Source organism: Gopherus evgoodei, chromosome 1 (genome assembly GCF_007399415.2).
Source record: "Gopherus evgoodei ecotype Sinaloan lineage chromosome 1, rGopEvg1_v1.p, whole genome shotgun sequence".
In the NCBI taxonomy this organism is placed as follows: Eukaryota; Metazoa; Chordata; order Testudines; family Testudinidae; genus Gopherus; species Gopherus evgoodei.
The window spans coordinates 235,834,622-235,861,776 of NC_044322.1; the positions used below are offsets into that span (position 1 = coordinate 235,834,622).

Sequence of the window (27,155 nt, forward strand, 5' to 3'; positions counted from 1 at the left end):
ACACTCAGGTCTTTTTCCTCCTCTGTTGCTTCCAATTGATATGTCCCCATCTTATAACAAAAATTCTTGTTGTTAGTCCCTAAATGCATGATCTTGTACTTTGCATTATTAAATTAATCCGATTTCTCTTATTCCAGATTTCAAGGTCATCCAGATGAGCTTGTGTGATATTCCAGTCCTCCTCTGTATTGGCAATACCTTCCAACTTTGTGTCATCTGCAAATTTTATTAGCACACTACTACTTTTTGTGCCAAGGTTATTAATGAAAATGTTAAATAAGATTGGTCCCAAGACAAATCCCTGAAGAACTCCACTAGTATCCTACCTCCAGCCTAACAATTCACCTTTCATTATGATCCACTGTAGTCTCTCCTTTAATCAGTTCCTAATCCACCTTCCAATTCTCATATTAATCCCCATCATCTCCAATTTCACTAATAATTTCCCATGTAGAACTGTATCAAATGCCTTACTGAAATCTAGGTAGATTAGATCTATGGCATTTACTTTGTCTAAAAAATCAATTATTTTCTCAAAGAAGGAGATCAGGTTGATCTGGCATGATCTACCTTTTGTAGAACCATGTTGTATTTTATCCCAATAACCTCTATCCTTAACTACTTTTTCTTTCAAAATGTGTTCCAAGACATTGCATACAATTGAGGTCAAACTAACAGGCCGGTAGTTTCCTGGATCACTTTTTCCCGCCTTTCTTAAAAATAGGGACTATATTAGCAATTTTGCCATCATAGAGTATGATCCCTGAGTTTACGGTTTCATTAAAAATCTTTTCTTGATTAGTCCTTAAGTACCTAAATGGGGAACAAATATTTAATAACGGGCTTTTCAATCTATATACCATGATCCAATGGTTGGAATTTGACTAGACAAAGTCGGACTGGAAATAAGGTGTACATTTTTAACAGTGAGCATAATTAACCACCAGAACAATTTATCTAGGGTTGTGATGGGTTCTCCATACTGATGATTTTAAAATAAAAATTGCATATTTTTCTAAAAGATCTGCTCTAGGAATTATTTTGGGAGAAATTCTGTGGCCTGTTAGACAGGAGGTCAGATTAGATGATCAGAGTGGTCCCTTCTGGATTTGGAATCTCTGAATCCATGAATTCTGCTTTATATCTGATAAAGGTCTGATTCAACATTATTTTTTCCACCCTCCAAACTTCTGTTGTTTTTGGATGCCCTGACATTCCTGCTTGTATACTGCTGCCATACAGATAATTATAGGTCATGTTGTTTATTTCTACATAAATCTGTGTGGGTTAAGATGGGCAAAAAGATCTGCTACAATTTAAAAAAAAAAAAAAAAAACATGCTACCCTAATCCCGCTGAAACCCACACTCCATAGGGTACTTTTGGAAAAGGGGTTTTAAAAGGGCCATAAAAGAATGCATTACCTAGAAAAGGCAACATCAGTTCCACAAGATGCTGGTCTAACCCCTGAGCAACTTGGTTATGTGGTGGTCTCACATGCTTGTGAGATATCTCTTGCCACTGGAAAGTTGGGCTTGACTCTTTCCTATTGTTACAAGCATATTTCCTGAACATTTCTCAGTTCTGTAACACAATAACTGGCCCATTAAGCATCATATATAGGCCCAGACTGATGTGTATAAATATACTCAGTATCACCTTACTCCATAAGTAGGCCCCACTGAATATTTTATACATGTGTACAAGAGAAGGAACAAGGACATCTCCATGCACTGTCTGTTTTTAGAGGTACATCTGTAGTTCCAGTTGGTAGTTTCCATGGTCACAGAAGGGTAAATCACAACACACTAGGTAGTGACTTGGGATATTGGACTGTGGTCTGCGAATCTACTGGACCTTTTGTACTGGGGAAGCCTTTTCTCCTCACAATGCTGGAGTCGTTGTGGGGGATTTTTTTTGTGGAGGTGGGTTGTAGAGGATATGTGGAAGGAGAAGGAGGGCAGCAATTGTGAGAATGCTTTACCCTAGTTTTAGCTGTTTGTTTAAAAGTATACATCACTGTCACAGTAAATCAGAACTGGTCACGTCCCTAGAGGTAAGAAAGATTTGTGTAGGGCCTGCTCTTGCAAGATGTTGAACACTCTTAACCTCTGTGGATGGCACTGAATAAGATTGATCTCCTAGTGAGGAACAAATGGGTCAAAGGAGAGTGGGTTATTCTTGTCTTTTTTTTTTTTTTTTTTAATGCAACAAGTCTCTTTTCTGGTGGTCATCTCTGGGTACCATTCCCCTGACTAGGCTGGGAAGGGTGTATATGAGATGAATATCTTCTTTAAAGCATCATCAAAGACTCTCTGTAGCTTGTGCCATGAAAGGATACTCCATCGTGATCTAAAGTCCTGATCCCACAAACGTTGACACGTGCTTAACTTCAAACACATGTTATATGTAATCCCACTGAAGTAAATATTAAAGTTAAGCACACATTTAAGAGTTTTGCAGGAGCAGAGATAACTATGTCCTTTCTCTTGGGACTCTCATGCACGGGTTCTTGCAGGAGGGTAATGGACACTCTGTCCTTTTCTTAACGTCAAATGAGGGGCAAGGAGGGATTCCCAGAGCAGTTCCAGCTGAGAACCACAGCTCTCGTTCATTCATTCCCCTGTTGGGATTCTTGAAGGAGCCACTGCACTATGCTGGCGATACACCACAGGGTTAGCTTTTGCCATTTTGGTTTATCAGAGCATGAAAAATCCTGGGAAAACAAGCTACCCTACAGACAATTTTTAGTTGACTGCAGTTTTATTGTTCTATGTCAGCTTTATTATTACAAAAAGAAAAAAAAAGGTAATTAATAGAAATTAAACTAATTTGATTTTGGTTTTGTTGTTGTTAATGACTGAACTTTGCCTATCGCACAAGCCAGTTCACAATTGCATCATCGCTGGAGGCTTTGTTAGGGCTTTAGAGCCAAGAGTCTAGTTGCCATAGCTACTGAGAACTGTGCCTTCTTGTATGTGGGCTCCAGTCTGCATTCCAGAGGCATCAGGTGCAGATTGTAAATGATTGAGTATATGTGACAAGGGGGAGTGGGTTTTTACTTTTGTCTGGATTTTATGTCTCATAATTCTGCTGCACTAACTCCAGTGAAAATTAAAATATCAGGTACTTTCTAAATAAAAACCCATATCACATATAAGTTGTTGGTTTTTTGCTGTTTCTATAGAGTGGTGTTCTGATAAACACCCTTTGTAATTTCAGTCTGGATATATATTGTAGGGAGGGCTGGTAGTGCCACCTATTATTGTTAAGGTTGCTGGACATTTCCCATTGTAAGATACTGTTTTAAGTTAATTTTCACTTTACCAAACTTCAACATTTTGGGCTGAAATTTGCCATGTGGAGTGTCTGTCTAGGGCTGAATCTATTCTGAGAGTGAGACTAGAGAAAAATACATTGTTTTGCCCATATTAAAACCTGGTGACCTTTTTTTGAAAAGCCCTGACCAGCCCATATTTTGGAACAGACTTCAACTTTGGCAGTGTAATGGCTTTTGTGTGTGAGATGTGCCTTTTGCCATCCTTGTGTAAGTCTAATCAAATTAAACAAGCCATAAACCTTTTGAAGAATCGCAGTTCATACATTCTCAGTTAAGACTTTCTTAGGTTTTTGCAGCTAAATTCCCCAAAGGCTCTGTCTGCATTAAGGATTCTCCAGCAGGGGACTGAACTTTCCCTGCAACTACAGTTCTGGGGTTCTGTGCTTTGGGGCTGGACACCAGTACTGTCTCTTCTGTGCTCTCAGTGCCCTCCCTGCTGATGCCCAGGTAGTGTGGAGGCAGAATCTGGATGATTTGAATGCAGAAAAGGCAAGAGCTAGACTTGTGAAGGTTGAGGGAATAGATAGGGACAGGGTGCTGTGGGGTAGAGGTAATAGAAGGAAAGTGGAAATTGGGAGGATTGATAAGACTGGGTTGGGGAAGGAGATAGGGATCTAGAAAGAGAGAAGGATGGAGGGGAAGACTTGGAGCCAGTGGGTGTGGGGAGACGACATATCTGGGCAGGGAGGAAACAGTGGGGTGCGGGAAAGGAAGAGTAGGGGTGGTGACAAGGAGCTGGGGGTCAGGGGAGATCTGGGACTGGCTGGGCAAAGAGAATGGAGAAAGGTGCTTGGGGGAGAGACTGGGAGCCAGGGGGGATGGAGAACGTGGGTGAGGTGGGTGGCAACTGGAGCCTGAGTGGAGGAGACAAATGGGAGAAGGACCTGGGGATGGGGGTAAATTGGGAATGATGGGGCAAGGAGACTAGAACTGGTGGGGGGAAATTTGGGCCTGGGCTGGAAAGTCCTAATGGGGGGACTGGACTGGGATTGGGATGAGAAGCCTGAGGAGTAGAAACTGGGATTGGCTAGGTGAGGAGAATGGGACTAGGACAAGGAACCAAGATTTGAGACAAGGACAGGCTGGAGAAGAAGGGGCAGAAGGAGTCAAGTTTGGGGGAAATGGACAAAAGAGTTGGTGCCCATTAAACCAGGCACCTTTCCAGAGCCTGGAATGGAACACAAGGTTTGAGTCTCACCATTCCTCTGCTGTCAGCCAACATCTGTGAAACCCCCTGACAAAGTGTCTCTCTCATCCCCCTCTAGTGCTGTTCTGCATGATAATCTACTACTGCCATCAGTTTCTCTATTAGCTTAAGTGACAGAGGTCTGTGGGTTGGATCTAAAGTTTCCAACCCTGCTGATGATATGTGGGTGTCAATATGATGCCACATGATGCAATTTGTTTGTTCTTTTATAAACCTAGGAAATTATACACTTATACAAAACCTATATTAAGAGTGTTATTGCGGTTCCAACATCAGACACTCAAAAGTTAGGAAATGCCTGTGTAATCTTAATTCAGCACCCTGGTGCATATTAGTTATGATACCATCTTTTAATCATATGATTGCATGCTATTTATGATGTGCTATGACAGGGGGAGTTCCTACCGGAGCAGTCCCAATGCAGCAATGCTGCTGTGTGGTGAGGAGGGCACTGGAGCCATTGCAGGGTCTCCACGCACATCCTGTGGTCCCAATAGTTTTGGAGACAGCTCTTCTGTGTCTCACAGCCCCTTTTCACCTCACCACCCAGAGGATGATAGAGGGGAATCTCCATGAATAAATCCTCTCAAACATTTCCTCACACAAAACATCCTCCGAAGGCTTCTAACTTGGGCCCAGGCTGGCCCTACCCAACTTATAGACTCATTTAGTCCTGATACCTGCTGAAAGACATGTGATAAACTGTTCAAATCATGGTGGAATGATCTAAATCAAGGCAACTAAATCACTTTTTAAAAAATGAGTGATATAAATCAGCTTGATGCTTTGTAAAATAATTTTGAAAATGTGTGCTATTGCAACTTTATTTTGAAACATATAATCAGCCAAATTATAAATGCTCCCGTTTCCTTTTAATGCCATTATTGGTAGTGATACTGGTATTTGAATTTTACAGAACTGCTATAAGCAAAGAAAAAAAAGAAATAAAATGGAAGCCCTAATCCTTCAAACACTTAAGCGCATAAATAGCTTTACTAACATGGATAGTCCTATTGTCTCCAGTAGGATTACTGGTGGCTAAAGTTAAGCATGTGCATAAGCATTTGCATTTTTACCCTTTTTGGCCTTAGAAGCTGGTCAAAGTTTGGGGCCCTGTGGGTTGTCTCCACTGGGAGGAGAAAATGATGGAGAAGTCTAGTACCTTTGATGCAAACTTATTTATAAAGAATGTGTGAAGTCCTGTTTCCCTGAACACAGGATGAACCAAAAATAACAGGAGATGATGTCATTGCTTACTTCACAAGTCCCTTTTAGCCAGCTTGTTCAGGCTGTATATCTCTTCTCGTGTGCGCACACACACAACCCCCAAAACAATACTCAATGAAACCCCCTCTCCTACAAGTTTATTGGAAATCCTGAGTGACTTTTGGTGTGCCTTTGTCTTGCAGACCACTATTCTTTCTTAATAGTGAATGAAGGGCATGCATCCTGCATGGCAATTGTTATTTTCAACTAAAACCTTTTTCATAGTTTGTCATTTTAAAATAAAATTGCTTTGGTGTTGGCAATGAAAATGTATGTAGGTGGTCAGTACATTAAAGATATTGTGAAAAAAGTAGACCCTAATGTAGGCTACTAAATCCATATTTAGGCACCAAAGTTTGGGATTAGCAGCATTTGAAAAGTTATTTAGTAGCTTAAGACCCATTGACTGAGAACTGCAGATCCTGCTGGAGTATCACCTGGTCAAAGTGTTTCTCCTTCTTTAACCTGTGGAAGCTCAATATATCAGAAGGTGGTGTTGGTTGCAAATAGGGTGTGAGTGATTTACTCTTCAACTTTTGTTTCAGTTTGTGTTGTTCCATCAGTAAGGATGTCAGAGAGGCTCTGAGCTTGTCTTTTTCAGCATAAATGAGCATTTAAGTGTGAAATTTTTAGTAGCAAAAATCGGTATGTAAAATCTGAAATTATTCTAACAATTAGGAAATTAATTGAAAAAACAGGTGGAAAACATCCTCGTTAGCAATTTGAGTATAAAATAGGAAGAAAGTAAAGAACTAGAAACATGTAAACAAAAATTCTGATTTAAAAGTCAGCCATTATTTAGATTTTTTTTAAAAATCATCTTTTAAATCAGGATGATTTTTATTTATACTAATTAAGATGCAACAATAGAATACAATTAGACATTGAATCCAGAATACCTGCTATTTACTATTACATATGTAATATCAACTAATGTACAAATTCTTCATGAAGCCTTCTCTAGATTTTATAGATGAGATGGGGAGAGTCTGGCTAGGAAAGATAATGTGCTGGCTGAGTGAATGATATGAACAACCCAATATCCTTTGTTTCATCTAGAATTAAAATCTAGATGAGAAATCATACCTAAATCTCTGTTGACCTAATCTATTCTATTCTAATCCATATCTGATTATAAAGAATTACATTACAGACTTATAGAAATCAGTTCCTGTTTCCAGAAAAAACATTACGAGCCTATGAACCCTTAGAAGACATTTCAGGTTTCTCTTCATTTATTTTTTTAACACATTCCAAGTGCTCGTAATGATTTTGCTTGATTGTTGCCTCTTGAATTTATTTGTATAGCTGATCAATAGCATTGGTATCTTAGTCGTTAAAGCAGTGTGGCGACTCATGCATCCCCAGCATATTGGACATTCAAGTACTTCCAGGAACAGCATAAACCCTCCCTTGCTGGTGTGATCTCACACGCATGGTGTGTGCAAGGCCATGCCAGCAGGGTGGGGTGCTCTTCACAGTGTAATACCCAGACACCCGTCTTCCCCATCCAATACCAGACAAAACCTTGTCTGGTTTTGTCTCAATACCAGATGGGGGACAAACCTTAGAAAAGTAGGATTTTCTGGATCAAAACAGGACAAATGCCCTGCCTAGTTGTGATGCTCCAAATATTTGGGCTCAATTGGTTTTGAGAACACATTCAAGCAGTGTTTTTTCAGGTTACTTGCAAGAAATATATAGAAAAATGTAAGAAAACAAAGGAATTAGGGACAAAAGCAAAGGGAATGTAATGTTCTGCTCCGGTTTGGAGTGCAGACCAATCTAATGATATCCATTAAGCATATTTGGCCGTGCTTGATGTATCCTGTCAGCATTTTGGAGCACGTTTTTGTCATTCTTAAATATCTCCATAATTTTTAAGAGGTCTTTCTTTTGTTCTTGTAAATGAAATATATGACTTTGTGATACATTAAAGACTAGTAAAATGTAATGTTACTTCATGGTCCTGATTTATAACTATATGCATCATGGAGTGTAAAAGATAATGAGCATTGATTATTCCTGAATCTGATACAAAAGCTGTAAATACCACATAGATTGAATCTTACTTGTGCAAAACTGCTAGTGAGATGAAGACATGACGTGTCCTGGAGAACAGTTGCTTCCATTAGGATGTTTATGGATCTCTGTGTGTTTTAGGGTGACCAGACAACTGATATGAAAAATCGGGATAGGGGATGGGAGTAATAGGCGCCTATATAAGACAAAGCCCCAAATGTTGGGACTATTCCTATAAAATCGGGACATCTGGTCACCCTAGTGTGTTTGCCTACAGACTGTGAAACAGCTCTTTACTTTTTGACTGGTTGCTGATTCATGCAGTGATACTGTGCTACACAGGAAGCTACTTAGTGGAAAAGTAATGCTTTAAGACCACAGTTCAGCTAAGCATATTAACTTCAATGGGTCTGCACTTAGGCCTTGGCTACACTGGCGCTTTACAGTGCTGCAACTTTCTCGCTCAGGGGTGTGAAAAAAACACCCCCCTGAGAGCTGCAAGATACAGCACTGTAAAGTGCCAGTGTAAACAGTGCCCCAGCGCTGGGAGCGCGGCTCCCAGCGCTGCAAGCTAAACCCCATGAGGATGTGGAGTACATGCAGGGCTGAGAGAGCTCTCTCCAGCGCTGGCGCTGCGACCACACTCACACTTCAAAGCGCTGCCGCGGCAGCGCTTTGAAGTTTCAAGTGTAAACAAGCACTTAGTGCTTAAAGTACAGAGAATGGGACCCCTCAACTGGGTCCATTCTGGGGCCCAGCGAGCCACACAACCCCATCTGCACTCACTTCCTATCCCCAGCCAGCTCCAAACTGAAAGCCCCTCCAGCCCCACCCCTTCTCTGCTGAGTTCCTTTCCTGGGGCAGGAGGTCACCTGATCTTTTTGTTTTTCCACACCTTTAGCATCCCCTTGCAGAGGGAAAGGACCCAGGCCATTAGTTGCCAGGATACAGAGCCTCAGCCAGAAACTGAGGCACCCACACAGTATTCAGAGGAAACATTAAGAACAGTCCCACTTCATCACATAAGCACATCCTTAATTGCATTGCTGGATCAGGACCTAAGTTTTTTGAAGCATGTTAATGTTGTGAAGTCAGCTAAAAAGACTTCTCTCATTGGAGAATATAATAGTCTCCTTATTTCTCTCCCCCCCCCCACACTCCGCTCAAAAATGTAATTTAACAAAAATTGGTAGTAAAATCCTAAATCTAGGAATTTTCAGTCTTAAAGTTATAAGTGGACAATGTACATCAACAGCCTGTTGCATCTAGTGTTGTGGGCTCAGCACAAATTGGGCAGTTTATTTGGGTGCCTACCTGTGGATGTGGGGTGTGTATTCAGGTCTATTGGTCATGTTCCCCATCAGATGGTTTTTTAATATATGCCATCTGATAGATCCAACTACACTACAAATTCAACATATTGGTACTGTGCCAAACACAGTTATCATTTTATAAATAATACACATGCACTACTTAATCTTCATATCTAGGCCATTGTTTTCATTGTCGTCATCTGTAGTTTCATTCGTGTGGGTTTTGTTTTATGTTTGAGTTCAGACTACCTTGTGTTCTTGACAGATCCTAATGGTAAGCAGAGTCAGTACTTGGAGGGAAACCTCTAAGGAAAACGCAGGAACTGTATAGGAAGTAATGTTAGTGATGTAGTAGATAGCCTTTTTTCAGAGTCGGTACAGAAACTGTGCTCCAGATGGTGATAGGTGATGCTGTGCTGGAGATTCTCTCTCTGGGTGAGATGAAAAACCTAATTGCAAGTAATGTGGTCAGTAAAGATCCCCTAGAACCTTTTGCATGAATAAAGAGATGTGTGCTGGCCAAATTCTAGTTTGTATAATTCTATTCTGCCTAAGTTCCCCTGGTGATTTCAAATGCCTACAATATTCCTCTTTGCTTCCTGTCCATTGTATGCAGAATTGCTACAGAGTTGCTACAGTGCACCCTAAAGGTGTTTCACTTGTGAGTGAAGTGATTCCTTACAAAGCACTTTCAAATCCATTGGAATGAAGGTTTATCTACCTCATCAGATGCGTTTCATTTAAGATTCCTTCTTCTGCCCCCATCATTCCAAACAACCACCATTATGTGTTAATCTGCTGACATATTTCACTTACGTGGTGCCATTCCCTATCCCTTTTATGTGAGTATCTTATTTATGTGTTTGGTTAAAATATGACTAGCCAAAGCTCTAGGCACACACACAAACTTTACTTGTACAATAAATAAATGATATATCAATGTCCAAAACTAAAATCCCTTCCAAATTCTAAGAACTATAAAAGCATTAGAAAATAACACTTTGGTTTATCTCCTGGATCATCTAGTCCAGTCCCTTGCTATTGCCGGCTACTACTATCTCTCCCACATTCCCTATTCTACATTCATCCCTTACCCCAGAAAAAACCTGCAAGAAGAGCTGGCATTGCCTGGTGACCTGAGGGTCAACAAATCCAGGTTCTGGCAGACAAATAAGGCAGCAAATTTCAAAGCGGAGGTTAAAAGTACTGTGCAGGTGTGTGCACGCCAATGGGTGTTCGCATATCATCAGGATGTCTTGTTTTCTATCAGCAGGTCGAAGTTGAAGTTTACCGTAGGGATTCTAAGAAGCTTCCTGGCCTGGGTGACCCAGACATGGATTGGGAGGAGAGCGTCTATCTGAACCTCATCCTGCAGAAGGTTACAAGAACCTCTTTCTCTTCTGGTGCTCACTTTAGGTTCACAAACTACTTATGGTTATAGGGGTTTCAAAACCAGCTCTGGTCTACAATGTAGTTTGAGGCATTTAAGCAATTAGAGGAAAGAGAAAAACAACCCATATGCTTCACTTTGTGTCTCTGGCTCTGAGTGAACTTACTGAACAGATGAAGTCATCATGTTTTGTTTAGATTTCGATGGCTACATGATTCCGACCTAAAAAACATAAATCCACTGATGTTCAGTGAATCTGTGCTGAGGTTTGTAACCAAATGGGAAAATAGGTGAGCTTTACCAAGTGATAAAAGAAGACTGGTTTGGTTTTTTTTAAAAAAAAGCAACATCTTCATTAAGATTTGAAATGTTGATGCAACTAAGAAACTGTTTTGAGCTCTTGCCAGTAGCCATTGAGCTCTTGCCATGGAGTTGCCACTTGCCAGCTACTGGCAGCAAAAGTTTAGTAAGTCATTTCTCATTGGAGACGTCTGAAAGTAGTATAGGTTGTTTGGTTTTTTTGGTTTAACACATGGAGTGTTTAGTCAGTACATGGATTATATTGGAGATTTTGGGAGGCTGATTATTTTTATTACAATCATTCCAGATCCATACCATATTTTGTTGATTATGATCGCAAAATGGGAGACCTTTCATTTATGGCACATGTACTGACTTGTGTTCATTTTCCTTCTTTCTCTACCAAAAGACTAATTCCAACGTTCTCCTCAGAAAGCAATTTTCTCCATTAATTTTTGATGTAGAATACAATAGAACCATTTCACTGTAAGTCAGAATTCTGAGATTATCAACACAGCTGGGAAAGGTTTGTTGCAAGTTTTCTCAGATTACGTGGCAGGGAACTTTATGGCTGTGGATATTTCCTGGATGTTGCCCTTTTTCATTAACATTTCTATTTTTTCCATACCTGGGGAGGTGATTTTCATCCATTTCACCCTTAAACTAAAGACTACATGTGGCACACCTACTCCTCCAGCTAACCCCTACCCTTACATCTGAATAGAGTGCTAGAGGGATTCCCATACCCACATCCAGAGTCGATTGTATCCTGTAGTAAGGGTCTTTGCAGAGCTGTTAGATATTGAAGTAATTGTCAGAATAAGCGTGTCTTGGCTATGAATAAAACAGCAGTGGTTTCAGTGTGTTCAGAAAGGAAATTGGAACACAAAAACGTTTTTCTTTGAAGCCAGACAGAAAGATGAAAATCATGAATGTAAAGAGTTTTCTGTTTTGTGCACTGATACTTAGCTCTGGACATCTGTTTTCCCCACCACCACCAATTGAAACCCCTGTCATCTGTTTCAGCTGGACTACGTGGTCACGTGTGCTGTGTGCACTCGCTCAGATGGAGGGGATATTCACATTCACAAAAAGAAATCTCAGGTGAGCGGATCCCACTATTGTTGAGGCTTCAAGGACAAATATTTTGCACCCAAACTTCCCCACCCCTACCCGCTGTATAAAAACCAAGGCAGCGAGTCTCAAGTTGTGGAGCTGCTTCACAAAGGGGACGCCTCCATCCGTGTTCATGAAGTGACATTTTCTGATAGTTACATCCCAGAGCAGACCTCATTTAATTTCTCAGAATGTTTTTTTGAAGTTGGCTTAAAATCCGCCCCCCTAAAAAAACAAAAAACCCACCCCAGTGTCTCTCAGCATCTTTGTTTCTTGGATGTCTCTCTTTCTTGTAAATCCAACTGTGATCAGATCTGAAGATCGCCCCAAAAGTATCAGGATATCAAACCCAGAAGAGGACAGAACCAAAAGGCAGCTGGGAGAGATTGTAGCACTGGGGGCTGCAGGCAAGAAGAGGCCGATCCTACTAAAAGGTCACATCTCCCTAGAGGCCAAAAATCAACAGCACAGATATAAAATAAGGATAAGAAGCAATGGGCTTAAATTGCAGCAAGGATGTTTTAGGTTGGACATGAGGAAAAACTTCCTGTCAGAGCAGTTCAGCACTGGAATAAATTGCTTAGGGAGGCTGTGGAATCTCCATCATTGGGGATTTTTAAGAGCAGGTTGGACAAACACCTGTCAGGGGTGGTCTAGATAATACTTAGTCCTGCCTTGAGTGCTGGGGACTGGACTAGATGACCTCTCAAGGTCCCTTCTAGTTCTGTGTCAATTTATTTCCAGCTTGTCTCCTTTAATGCCTTTGCTTTCTCATGTAACCAGCCATGATACTTTTGGCAGGGAAGGCATGAGATCATGGCTGGGAGGATCACTGCTTTCAGAAGTGGGAATAGGGAATTGTTTGAGAACTAGTGAATTAGGGAAACAATTCACAAGGACCAGGACTGATGGTCCATGTCTGAAATCTTATTTAAATCTAAATAAAGTCATCCTCCTACTTAAACAAAAACCAACAAAATACCCAACAGTCTCTTGTTGAAATCTGTACAAGATTTATTGCCAAGGATTTTCCTTTTGAAGGCAACCTGGAACAGTCAGCTATAAAAGTGACCTCTGTGATCTTTGCTATTTACATAGCTGTAGACTTTGCTTATTTTGTACAAGGCAAAGATATAGCTTTGGGATGCGGGAAGAAAGAAAGAAAAACTGTTTCTTATCGAAAAGTTCTATATGAGGCTCTCTCTTACTCTCACACAGACACACACACACAGAGGGAAGATGACCGTGGCTCACTTACTGATGGGGGGAGGAATGAAAATTCCTCAAAGAAAACAGTTTCAAAAGTCTTGCTAACTCAACTTCTGTCCTGGAGACAACATTTAATATCAGATCGTAGTATATCATATCAGTCTATCGGTATGCTATGAAAAAAAATCAAGGTATATACGTTGCATACCTTCTTATGGGTACGTTCACCAGGTAAATGAAGGTGGGATTGTAGTGTGTGTAGACATATCAGCACCATCTTTTAATCTAGCTACCATGGGTAATAATAGTTGAACAGGATTACAGATTATGAAATGGAAGATTTGCTGCTTCTTTACTGTATATCTGCCATATTGGGGAAATCTTAGCCTTTCCATTAGAAATTCTATAACTCAGTTTATTTTTCATGTCAGTTGTCAACATGAAGCAACTTTTTTAATACGTATATACAAATTTGTATTCAGAATTGCTATGCCAGATCAAGCCTATAATCCATGTCCAATGTCTTACATCCAGCCATAGTCCATGCTTAATGGTTTGAAGCAGAGGTGTCAGATCCAGATCACATGGTATATTTGTGGCCCATGTTGTGGGTGGGTGTTCTGCAGAACCTCATGGTTGTGAAGATAACATTCCAAATGTGAACAGAGTGTAAACCAAAGCCATGTTGGCATCTTCAACCTGCAAACAGGGCACTGGAAACAATGTTTTTTAGTGTGAACTCTTCCCCCACCTTTGTGTCTGTTATTTTCAGTAGGACATTACCTCTAAAGCATAAAGAGGACACTTTAAATGTCAGCGTTAACCATTTCATTAGTGGACATTTTAGACGATGAAATGGGAAAGGAGGTGAGAATTGGGAGTTGCTGCAGAGAGGAAGAAAGGAGGAGAAGCACTGAGAGGAAGAAAAAGGAGGATGAGGATGAAAGTGTAACATGGAGCAGAAAAAGTAATAGCCCTAAAGAGGGGCATATTTTCTCAGCAAGTGATGTTGAAATCAATAACTTACAAAATAAATAACTAAACATTTATACCTGGGCTGTCAATTAATCGGAGTTAACTCACATAATTAACTAAAAAAAAATTAATCGTGATTAATCACTGTTTTAATCACACTATTAAACAATGGAACACCAATTGAAATATATTAATTTTGGATGTTTTTCTACATTTTCAAATATATTGATTTAAATTACAACACAGAATACAAAGTGTACAGTAATCACTTTATATTATTTTTATTACAAATATTTGCTTTGTAAAATGATAAATAAAAGAAATAATATTTTTCAGTTCACCTCAAACAAGTACCATAGTGCAATCTCTTTATTGTGAAAGCACAACTTACAAATGTAGATTTTTTTGGTCACTTAACTGCACTCAAAAGCAAAACAATGTAAAACTTCAGAGCATACAAGTCCACTCAGTCCTACTTCTTGTTCAGCCAATCACTAAGAGAAAAGGTTTGTTTACATTTATGGGAGATAATGCTGCCCACTTCTTATTTACAGTATCACCTGAAAGTGAGAACAGAGATTCGCATGGCACTTTTTAGCTGGCATTGTAAGGTATTTACATGCCAGATTGTATGCCCCTTCATGCTTTGGCCACCATTCCAGAGGACATGCTTCCATGCTGTTGACGCTTATTAAAAAAAAATGCGTTATTAAATTTGTGACTGAACTCCTTGGGGGATAATTATATGTCTCCTGCTCTGTGCTTTACCCGCATTTTGCCATATGTTTCATGTTACAGCAGTCTCACATGATGAACCCACATGTTGTTCATTTTAACAGTGCTTTCACGGCAGATTTGACAAAATGCAAAGAAGGTACCAATGTGAGATTTCAAAAGATAGCTACACCACTCGACCCAAGGTTTAAGAATCTGAAGTGCATTCCAAAATCTGATTGGGATAGGGTATGGAGCATGCTTTCAAAAATCTTAAAAGAGCAACACTCTAATGAGGAAACTACAGAATCCGATCTACCAAAAAAGAAAAGCAACCTTCTGCTGTTGGCATCTGACTCAGATGATGAAAATGAACACTGCACTGCTTTGGATTGTTATCGAGCAGAACCCATCATCAGCATGGTGTGATACAGCATGGCCAGAGGGCAGCAGGAGAGGGTTAGAAGGGAGCCTTATTCCCTGTAAGGGGAAGAAAGTTTGCTATAGATTAACTAGAGCACCTGAAGCCAATTAGAGCACCTGAAGCCAATTAGAACACCTGCAGTCAGTCACATGATAAAAACCTCTGCTTCAATCAGACAGTGTGGGAGTTGGAGCAGAAAGAATTGGTGTTGGAGCAGAGAACATTTTGAAGGGAAGCAGAGGACAGTTTGGAGAAGTGCTGTGGTGGGCTAAGAAGTCCAAAACCGTAGGTAAGGGCACCTGGCTTGTACAGAGGGAGGACAGGAAGCCCTCCCACAAGCTGAAGGGCAGGAGAGGGAAGTAGCCCAGGGGAAGGAACCGCCAGTTCAAGTGGTTCACCACTGTCCTCAGGGCCCCTGGGCTGGGACCTCGAGTAGAGGGCAGGCCCAGGTCCCTCCCTTTCCACACCCCTTCTCAAGGACACTAGTGGGGCAATTAATATACCAATTCAGGGGCAAGAAATGGCTCCCTGACCCCCCTCCCCCCGAAAGAAGAGAGAGCGCGAGACCCATCATAATAGTGCCAGCAATTTGCCACAATAGACGCATGTCCTCTGGAATGGTAGTTGAAACATGAAGGGACACATGAATTTTTAATACACCTGGCACGTAAATATCTTGCAACGCCAGCTACAACAGTGCCATGCAAACACCTGTTCTCACTTTCAGGTGATATAAACAAGAAGTGGGCAGCATTATCTCCTGCAAATGTAAACAAACTTGTCTAAGTGACTGGCTGAACAAGAAGTAGGACTGAGTGGACTTGTAGGCTCTCAAGTTTTACATTTGTTTTGTTTTTACTGCAATTATTTTTTGTACATAATTCTACATTTGTAAATTCAACTTTCATGATACAGAGATTGCACTATAGTACTTGTATTAAGTGAGTTGAAAAATACTATTTCTTTTACTTTTACAGTGCAAATATTTATAATGAAAATAAATATAAAGTGAGCACTGTACACTTTGTATTCTGTGCTGTAACTGAATTCAATACACTTTGAAAATGTGGAAAACATCTGAAAATATTTATATAAATAATATTCTATTATTGTTTAGCAGCTTGATTAATTGCAATTTTTTTTTAATCTTTTGACAGCCCTAGTTTATACTTCGTCCATATTCTACCTTTGATCTCTGTGCAAACCTCCCATTGATACCAATTGCACTTTAGATTAAAAGTAGTATTTAGTCCTAAACGTATACCCTGCCTATAGACTATAATTAGAAATGCAGCTCAGCCCTCTCAGCAAAATGAGTTTGGCACTCCTAGCTTAGAGCAGAGGTTCTCAAACTGGGGAGTGTGTCCCCCTGTGAGGGTATGGAATGTATTCAACGGAGGAGAGGTGGCATGAGAAGCTATCGGGGGGGAAAAAGAGGGTCTTAAGCCTATTGTAGAGGTTTCGCAGTATTACCATCCTTACTTTTGCATTGCCTTCAGAGGAGGATGGCCAGAAAGCAGTGGCTGCTGGCTGGCCACCCCGCTCTGAAGGCAGCGCTGCTGTCGGCAGCAGCACAGACATAAGGTTGGGGTAGGGAGGCATAAACTACTACAGACACAAAGAAGTTTGAGAACCACGGGCTTAAAGTAAGGTGAAATTCCCCTAAAATATACCTTTGGCCAGTTCTGCAATGTTTTACTATAGGTTTACTTTTAAGTATTCATAATTGTACATACATTCAAGAGATAAGTTCGATAACATCTTCAAAATTTCTTCCAGCAAGTATTTGCATCTCCAAGCAAACACCCAATGGACAGCAAAGGAGAGGAATCAAAGATCAGCTACCCTAATATATTCTTCATGATTGATAACTTTGAAGAGGTGGGTCTGTTGTTAGAGTGAAAAATTTTCCTCATTTTTGTGCTGTAATTTCCCTTTTCTATTGTGTGTCCAACCTGATATATTCCCACCACTATATCACTGCCCCAGACCACAAGGCAACAGTTTACTTAATTAGTCTTCGTGGAGCCCCCTGACCGTGATCCAGCCAGCTGGGCAAAGCCATGATTTTTTTCCAGAAACATTAATCCTATGTGACACTCCCAGGGGTACCCAGGATTGGTGAGGCACCTTACCACCACCTACCATTAGTGTTGAGGCAGCTTTGTCTGTGCCTGCTGTGAACCAGTTCCCTGAATCCACCAGTCTCTGGCAGCATGAGCGCTACTACGTTCCAGGCCTCTGCAGGCTTTGCTCCCTCTGTGTAGTTGAATGAAAGGCACACATCAACACCTGAGCCTTCTCCAGGTGTTCCCTGGAGTGTGCAGCCCCTCATTCACTGAACACACAGAATTACCAGCCCTGCTATTCCCAAAGGAACAGTACACAGCAGCTTGTAGAATTCAGCTCCAGACCAGCATTTTGCTTGGCACCACAGCGCGGAGATATATTTGCAATGAAAACAAGAATATGTTTATTATCAAAGACTAGAGATTCAGGACATAGTGAGTAAGAATACTGGAAACAAATGGATAAATATAAAACAAAATCATAACATGCTTTCTAGTGACTAAACTTAGCTAACAGGTTATCCACCTCTCTAAGGCAGTTTCTCATCCTCTTCAGAGTTTTCAGCCAAGGTTGGCTTAGACCTTGTTTTCATGAATGCAGACATGCTATCTGTTTACTTCCTAGGTGCAGGATGAAAGGGTATCTTCTTTGCCTTCTAGAAATACCCCAGAGATCATTTTCTTTGCGCATAGACAGGATAATCATCTGGGCCTTGTTTTTTCCTGTGTGTTCCTTTCCTTTAATGTTTGACTTCATATGTAAATGGGCAACCATTGTGTTTAACTGTACTTAATTTATGTTACAACAGAGTGATGCACGTTTCTTACCTCCTATCTGGAGGAAAACTGGTTTTACATCTTTGCTGGTGGGTGATCCCTTGATACAGACTTTACAAACCTATTTTCAGTATATAGACATAACTCCTTATATAATATCTGTACATACCTTTCACAACAGTATTAATGACCAGTGTGACACCTGGCTTTCATTTGAAACTTCACATGACATTCTGTGGTAAACTAGAGCATACTCATGAGATTTCTGTAACTCCTCCATACCCCATTGCCAGTTGGCATTAAGAAGTTCCTGGGTCGTAACTTAACACCCCAAACTTTCTGGGTATTGGAAACAGATCTAGATCTGAATTTTCCAAGTGGCTCCTGTCTGTACAGTGGGCTGAAGTAAAACCCTGGATCCTGAACACACTGGAGCTATGTCTAAAGGATCTAATCACTACAGCTTTTCCTTTAAGTGTTTGGTTTCCTTGGATGCAATGGCAGGTGTTCAGTGACATGACCGTGGGGGAAGGCGAGATGGTCTGTGTGGAGCTGGTGGCCAGTGACAAAAGCAACACCTTCCAAGGAGTGATCTTCCAGGGATCCATCCGTTATGAAGCACTCAAGAAGGTCTATGACAACAGGGTAAGACACTTCCTCTCTTTTGCAGCTGTGGTGGTGGTGAAATGTCCATGATGTTTTCAGTACTATTGATGCTGCCATCAGCTTTTTGTCTTCTGAAGCTACTTATGCTGAGTGTCTGCTAGTCTTCATGGCTTTGAAAGTTACCAGAAACAGCTGTACGAAAATCCACTAGTTTTAGTTCACACAGTCATGATGAACTGAAGTCATCAGAAGAGTCAGGCAGGATTTGTACCTCCTGATATTTGACTGGGATTTAAAATTGGTAGGAACCCAAGAAATCTAAGTGAACCTGGTGTGAATCCTAAGATACTTTCCAGTTCTGTAATGAAATGAATGTTTTGCCATACCACATTTTTGTACGATCCTCTTCTTTTCAAAGGTAACTACAGTTATCTTCTAAGAGCCAGGAAGACCCTCTTAGCGTTTTTACACCTGTTGGTTTTAACCTTTCACTGTTGTGTCTTGTTACATAGATACAATAACTCCTCACTTAAAATCAGCCCGGTTAACATTATTACGTTTCTGATCAATTAGGGAACATGCTCATTTAAAGTTGCACAGTGCTCCCTTATAATATTGTTTGGCAGCTGCCTGCTTTGTCCACTGCTTGCAGAAAGAGCAGCCCATTGCAGCTAGCTGTTGGGGGCCTAAAACTGGGGAGGACCGGCAGCCCCTCTATCAGCTTGGCAGCATCCCAGCAGGCTGTCAATTGTCTGGCAGTTCAGCTGTGCCTCCCCCACTGCCCTGTGCTGCTCCTGCCCTCTGCCTTGGAGCTGCTTCTGGGAGCCTCCTGCTGCTGTGGCAGGGGGGCTAATGTCAGGGTGTCCCTCTTACCCCCCGCTCCTGCCCCCCATCTCCACAGAGCGAGCAGGGACGTGACAGGGCTCAGAACGAAGGGAGCTTGCTGGCAGTGGCTGCTGTCTCAACTTGCTGATCTGCTTAGAAAGGCAGTGTACTTAGAGTGGGATCAACATACTTAAAGGGGCAATGTACGTCTATATCTCACACAAAGAGTGTGTGTCTCTGTCTCTCTGCCATACTGTGTCTCCTGCCTCCATTCGTGCTGCCTTGTAGAGTGTGAAGCTGCATTAACAACATGTTAACTATTGAGGGCTCAGCTGAGTGCTAGTTCATAATTTAGCAGTAAGGCATTCTCTGGGAAATATCCCACTCTCTGGGTTGGATGGGGCAGCAGGGGGCAGTTAGGGGCGGGGTGACCGAGAGTGGTCAGGGAGCAGGGGTGGTTGGATGGGGTAGGAGTTTAGGGGATGGGGCAGTCAGGAAGGAGAAGGGGGTTGGATGGGGCGGTGGAGGGCAGTTAGGGGCAGGAGGCAGTTGGGGCAGGGGGTCTGCGGGCGGTCACAGAGAAGGTTTGGTTGGATGGGGCAGGGTCCTAGGGAAGCAGTCAGAAAGGAGCAGGGGGTTGAATGGGGTGGGGACAGAGAGCAGAGAGGTGGATGGGGCAGGAGTCCCCGGAGGGGGGGCCAGCAGGGAGGTTGGAAGGGGCAGAAGTCCTGGGGGATGCCATCAGGAGGCGAGAAGCAGGGGGGTCGGATGGGGGGTAGGGGCCGGGCACACTTGGCTGTTTGGGGAGGTGCAGCCTCCCCTAACTGGCCCTCCATATAATTTCAGAAACCCGATGCAGCCCTCAGGCCAAAGAGTTTGCCCGCCCCTGATCGAATACATAATAGCTAAGAAATGTCCCTGCATACTGCTAATGATGTATGTGTTTGATTTCCCTGCAATTGCACGTTGTTATGTTAGCTGAAATAGACTAGTTAGTTCTGTTAAGTACTCGAAGTTGCAGACTGGGGGGAACTCTAAATCTGAACTTCGATCCATTGTCATTTTTTGCTACTACTTGAGGGAAAGGAAGAAAGTGTGACTGTATTTCTGAAAGCTGCTTGGTTTCACTTGGCCATATTAATACCTGGTATAACTCTAATGTGACTCATTTTTCACCAGGAATAAATTTGACCTGTTATCTTTAACTGCTGGGAATTTTGAAACACATAAAACTTGAAGATTAAATTTCCATTTATTTCAACAGGCTGATCCTTGACCATTTTGTGACCTATCCCTTTTTCAAACCTGTTTTCTCTGTTAACTGGGAATTGATCCATAACGTCTGGTGTGTTTGTTTTAGAAGTATCACGTTAACCTTTGAGACAGACTATTTTGTTGAGATTGGTTGGTTATTTGGACTAGTCAGCTCTTTATTCTTGCTAGGCAGCATTGCCTAGTGGATAAGACACTGGACTGGGAGTCAGAAGACCTGGGTTCTATTCCTGTCTTTGCCAGTGATCCACTGTGAGGGAATTGCCTGAGCTTGGTTGCCTCAGTTTTCCCATCTGTAAACTGGGGATGCCATCCTCCTTTGTAAACTGCTTTGAGAACTATAGATGAAAAAGGCTATATAAGAGCTAAGTGTTGTTCATTATCTACTACTGTTTGTTTTGATTTTAGACCCGCATTTTGAAAGTGCGTCCAAACCCTGATTTGCACAACTGTGTGTGCATAAAATGCACAGTTCCAAAAATGTAGGCCTTAATGTTTTGCATTGGTGTTATTGTGTGATGCTTAGATGCCTACTGACAGGCACCTGTACAAATGTTCTATAGAATTATAGTGTAGAGCAAATATATGCTCTAATGTTTAGCAATTCATGTTACGTGCTTCTTTCGTTTTCTGTGCATTAAAGGTGAGCGTTGCAGCTAAGATGGCTCAAAAGATGTCCTTCGGCTTTTATAAGTACAGCAACATGGAGTTTGTACGGATGAAGGGGCCCCAAGGTAAAGGACATGCAGAGATGGCAGTGAGTCGAGTTTCAACTGGAGACACTTCTCCTTATGGAACGGAGGAAGATTCGAACCCAGGATCCCCTATGCATGAGAGAGTAAGTAGTATATGGAAATACTGGATAGCTAAATAAACGTTAATGCACCTTGCTTCAGAAACCAACATGTGGGCCAAGGCTGTGATTAGTCACATGTAGACTCTGAAGTTTGCTTCTGCATGTTGTGTACAGCCAGTAGGTTGGTTGCTTTCTGTGCCCATTGCTCTTGACCAGATAGTGGATATAGAAAGTTATCAGACTACTCCACAGTTTTGGAGGGATATTTTAATGAAGCAATAGTCAGGCTGGTGCAAGTCAAAACTGAGGCCCTGTCTCCTTTGTGCAGAAATCAAAAGATCACACTGCAATTTCCATAAGAGATGGGGGTTCTCTACCAAAAGGTGCTGTAGTAATTTAAAGTATTGTGTGCATTACTACTAAATCTAATAGGACACAGAACAATGAGGAGGCATTTTCAGGGAATTTTGCCACAAATGTGATTTTTAGTCTGGGACCTGTCTACTATTAAGGCAAAGATGAGGGCCCCAACCCAGCAAAACACTTAAGTACGTGCTTAACATTTAAGCTTGAGGCTAGTTCAGGTGACTTCAGTGGGCCTTCACCTGGAGTAAGATACTATTCCATGTAAGAAGAGAGATCACAGTCTGCCCATAATTCAGTTGTAATCACAGTTTCAGCTAAGCTGTTTTGCCTGGCTGGTAGGGGTGATGCCATACTGTGTTAGAACTATTTTTAAGAGCCAGGTCCTAGCCTAGGCAGTTACTGACGTATTCTCCTATACACGGCGATGGCTTATGGATGGAATACACTATCAGAAGAGCCCCAGGAAACAATGACTGCAAGCCACTGTATTCTATAGTCTCAGCAGTGGGCTTCTCCCTCCTTCCTCAAAGTCCCTGTTTCATAGATTAAGGTGAGAAGGACACTTCTGCTCATCTGACCTCCTGCATGAAACAAGCAATCTCGTTTGGTCAAGGAGAGCTGAACAGGACTTTTTCAGAGCTCATCCATGCTACCCCTTTGCTTGGCCACTTCAGTGTGAAAAGACCTTCCTGTGTCCGTGGCTTCCCAAAGGGGCAAGAAGAACTGCCATCACGGTGCTCTCCATGCTTTGCTGGTCTGCAGCGTGAAAGATCAGGCTCCTTAACCAAGCCTGGTGTCTCATATCCTCGAGTATAGTTCGTTTCCCTGCATTGCAACTTTGACGAGCCAGGCTTAGAGGTAGTTCCTGGTCTCTTTGTGTCTCAAGACTTCCAGTGTTGTTGCTTGATGGTTGCTTGTGTCTTAACATTACCCTGCTGGTAATGGTCTTAATTATGCATAGTTTACTATTGTTTTTCCATGTATGTGTTATATCTAGTGTGTACAGAATAAAGAAAATGCTTTTTCTAAGGCAGCCAGAAAATAGAGACTAAATACAAAAACAGGAGGATCAGATGGGTGTAAAAAAGCTTTTTTAATTTTTCATATGAATAGAGAAATGATGTGGAGGGATTCTGCAGTGTACCACCAACCTGGCAGACTTCGTTGTCATCCTCAATCATGTGTCACATAGCTCTTTATATGTAGGGACAGATACGAGCAATGTAAGACTGCATTCTACAAGCCGCAGCAAAATTGTTAAACTAACTGTGTAGAGAAGAAAAGATGAGATGGGGATTTCTGAGGCAGCAAAGTAGCTATCCATTTTTTCACTTGAAAAGAAACCATTAAAGTAACACTAGCAGCAGCACTCAACCAAGGCAGTGAAAGCGTTCCTGAACTGGTCAGTCCTAGTCCTGGTTTGGCCCAAGAGAAACTGTCTTTTCAAGTGCAGGATTTCTTTACTTTTCCATCCTCTGGCTTTTCTCCATTCTAGGCAGCTGTCTCCATGCAGTTGTCATCACTTAGCCTAACTAATCATTACTAGTCCTTTCCGCACATTTTCTCATCTGCCATAATGATGTACTGACTTCATTTTCACATCAGCATCCTGGTCTAAGGAGTTGCTTCCTGCCCCTGCCTCTAAGACAGAATGTCCGTCCTAAAAGATTCTATAAGGCAAGAAAAGTCCACCTCATTTCCAAGGCAAGGTGCATGTGCCATTCATATGCCAATCCACAACTTTAATAGTTGTTCATTCTTGTTTTCTTCTCCATTTTGCCCAACTTTTTAATGTTAAGTTTGATATATTTTTATTGTTACCCAAATCAGTTTATAAATCTTTTTTCTCTCGTTTTGTTTCCTATGAATGAGGTGCTCAATAGACAGCCCTGAAGAATGAAGCCCTCTCTTTACTCACAGCACAAATAGCCGCAGTGCCAGACACTCTGCACTACCTCCACCTTGACAAACACTTCTGCGCATGAAGGGTTGTCCAATCACCATGGTTCATTTGCTTCTTGAGCACTGTTCTGAAACAACCAGTGAGAGTGCCAGCTGTGGTCGTGATTTTTGCTAGCCTTCCTGAGAAAACCAAATAAAAAGAGAGTTCAAACAGGAATTAATTCAGGGAAGTCTCCAGGCCGGTGTTATACAGGGAGGTCAGACTAAATAGATCACAGTGGTCTCTCTTGGCCTTAGAATCTGCGAACTCATTACATAGAAGCGGAAGTCATCAAATAAAACTCTGCCTCCAAAAATTCTTCTGTTCCTATTTCCCTTTCAGGTCACATCCTTCAGCACGCCACCGACCCCAGAGCGCAACAATCGACCATCCTTTTTCTCTCCCTCCCTCAAGAGGAAAGTGCCCCGAAATCGGATCGCTGAGATGAAAAAATCCCACTCAGCAAATGATAGCGAGGAATTCTTTCGAGACAATGATGACGGAGGTGAGGGAGATTACATCAGAGAACCCAAGTGGTCTGGCTTAGGGACAGAGCTCGGGAAAGAGATCAAAGCTGAGATTTTCAAGGGGCCCTAAGCAAGATATGCACCCAACTCCACTGAAAGTGAAATACGCAAGCACTGGTTTTCATTGGGCACCTAACCCCTTTAGAAAACTTTTGAAAATCTGAGCCTGATTATTCCTACCTGCTTCAAATAACACCCTCCTTTATCTGGGGAAAAATTGTGGGAAGAAAACGCTTCATTTCAGATGCACTTTCCAAGACAATAATGTAAAATAAACTCATTGGCAAGTCCTCTAAATACCTTGTGTAATGAAGGCCTGACCCAAAGCTGATTGAAGCCAATGGAAAGGCTCCTATTGACTTACATGGGATTTGGATCAGGTCCTAAGTGCACAGACAAAAAGTCTGATACTACTAATGAATTGCATTTATGCATGTGATGATTTAACACTTTACACAGATCTTAGCATATTTTCTCTCTCCATGTCTAATTAAATTAGACTTGGTTATTTAATAGAAAAAACCAACAAGATTAATATTGAGCCCCATTCAGAAGATAAGTGAATACAATCACCTTATTTTCCAGATCATAATTTTATTATATAAAAACTCAGTGAGGAGAAAGTCAGAACTGTTTTTCATATTCAAAAATGTATTCAGTAGGAAAACCAACAAAATTAGGCCCCTATTGATATGCTAATATGTAAATACAAAGGTAGTATTTTCTAATTCACAAAATGTTAATAGAAATGATCAGTCACTGTTATTTTATATCAGTCAAATTTCAATTAATTTTGACCAGATTATCCAACCAGAAACCATGCAAAATTAATCCCCAATTAATGTGTTGGTAAATACATTCATTTCTAGATCAGAGTGTCAAATAAAAAAGCAAACTTAAGTAACAACATTCCATTCAAATTCTGTGAAATAAAATCAAGGCACTGATCTTCATCTAAATTCTTGAAATGTTCATCCACGGACACCACTCCCTTTCCCTTAACTTTACTATTCAAAAAATTCACCACTTCATCATAACCAGAGAAGATATACTTAGCATACATGACTAGACAAAGTTTAGCACAAGAGTTGAGGCCTGAATCCTGTACTGTGTAGTGTGTGGGGGAAAACTGCTGTGACTACACAGAGTCCCACTGACTTTGTTGTGTTCCTGCTGCATGCAACACACTGTGGGATAGGGGCCTATGGGACTAATCCTGCTGAACTTGCAGTTGATTATAATGCTTACTGTGATATCAGTGGGACTAGACTCATGATCATCTACTCTGATCTCCTGCACATTGCAGGCCACAGACCTTCACCCACCTACTCCTGCAGTAGGCCTATAACCATTGGCTGAGTTACTGAGGTCCTCAAATCTTGATTTAAAGACTTCCAGGTACAGAAAATCCACTATTTACTCTAGTTCAAACCAGCCCCAAATGCATGCACCATGCTGCAGAGCAAGGTGAAAAACCCCTAGGGTCTCTGCCATTCTGAGCTGAGGAAAAATTCCTTCCTGACCCTAAATATGGTGATCAGTTTGACCCTGAGTATGTGGGTGAGACGCCTGGGAAAGAATTCTTCCTAGGAATTCAGAGTAATTCCCCATCTAGTTCCCATCTCTGGCCATTGGAAATATTTGCTAATAGCAGTCATGAATGGGCCGTGCATTATTGTAGGCCACTTCATTGTATCATCCCCTCTATACATTTATGAAACTCAGCCTTGAAACAAGTTAGGGTTTTTGCCCCATTACACCCCTTGGAATGCTGCTCCAGAACTTTGCTCCTGTGATGGCAAGAAACCTTCATCTAATTTCAAGCCTACACTTGCTGATGGCCAGTTTATATCCATGGTAGTAAAATACTTTACTCAGTAATGTTTTGCAGAATCAGACTCTAAAACAGTAAATCCTAGTGACAAAAATTCTCACTACTTGGGGTCTCTCTCTTTCTCTTACTCCCTAGGAAAATACAGATTTGTTTACCATTATAACAAATCTTTCATTTTAATCTCAAAATCACTGAACACAATCTCTCCTGATCTAAAAGGGACACAAATATTACAAGAGTAGTTCAGGTTAGAGCGTTAGAACCAGATAGCATTACTGGAATTTTGCTGGGAATCCAGACATATTTTAACATGTTGTAATAAGTGGTTAAATTTACCCATAGATCTAGAATTTAAAAATAGATAAGTAATGTACATTAATTTGGTTCATGGACTTCAGAAACCCAAGAATCCTAATGTTATTTGCTTAGAAAGTTGTTGAACTTCGAAGGCACAGCACAGAACTTACAAACCAGGGGGAAGGAGGACTAAGCCACCTTGGAGCCCTCCCCAGTCTTGGGCTGCTCTGGGAGAATGAAGAAGCCCTCGATATTACTTAAAGATCATTGGGAGCTTGTCTAAGTTGTGGCAGCATCTCTGCATTGTCCTGTTGGCCTCCACATAGCCTGGAATGTGTTCCGTACTGCATGCTGCCACTGCCAGGATTTGCCACTATGCCAGGATTTGCAAGGGGATCCTTGGAGGACAGCCTTTTGGCTTTCTTCCACCATGCTTGTGCATGGGGAATCCTACTCCAGACAGAGCTTTTAGGGCCCAGTTATGGTGCTGTGGCCTTTTTACCAGGCATAAAGGGACCAGAGCAGTGGTGAGGCTCTGATCTTAGGATTCTGAAAGATTGATGAGCAAT

General features: G+C 41.5%; 1 protein-coding gene across 7 annotated transcripts in view; it reads left to right on the top strand.

Moving 5' to 3' along the window:
• LOC115638087 (uncharacterized protein KIAA0930 homolog) overlaps positions 1–27,155 on the top strand; it is a 137,385-nt gene that overhangs the window by 100,091 nt on the left and 10,139 nt on the right. For 5 of the 7 annotated variants that reach the window (XR_003997397.1, XM_030539676.1, XM_030539696.1 and 2 more), the window contains 6 exons: positions 10,418–10,525; positions 11,864–11,941; positions 17,055–17,156; positions 18,626–18,766; positions 21,468–21,662; positions 24,271–24,433. Coding sequence is in view for 6 of the 7 variants with exons in the window: in XM_030539676.1 (XP_030395536.1) it covers positions 10,418–10,525; positions 11,864–11,941; positions 17,055–17,156; positions 18,626–18,766; positions 21,468–21,662; positions 24,271–24,433 (787 nt within the window). In the remaining variant the exon portion in view is untranslated. The remainder of the gene's footprint in view (positions 1–10,417; positions 10,526–11,863; positions 11,942–17,054; positions 17,157–18,625; positions 18,767–21,467; positions 21,663–24,270; positions 24,434–27,155) is intronic. The other 2 variants (XM_030539685.1, XM_030539688.1) reach the window with 2 other exon arrangements.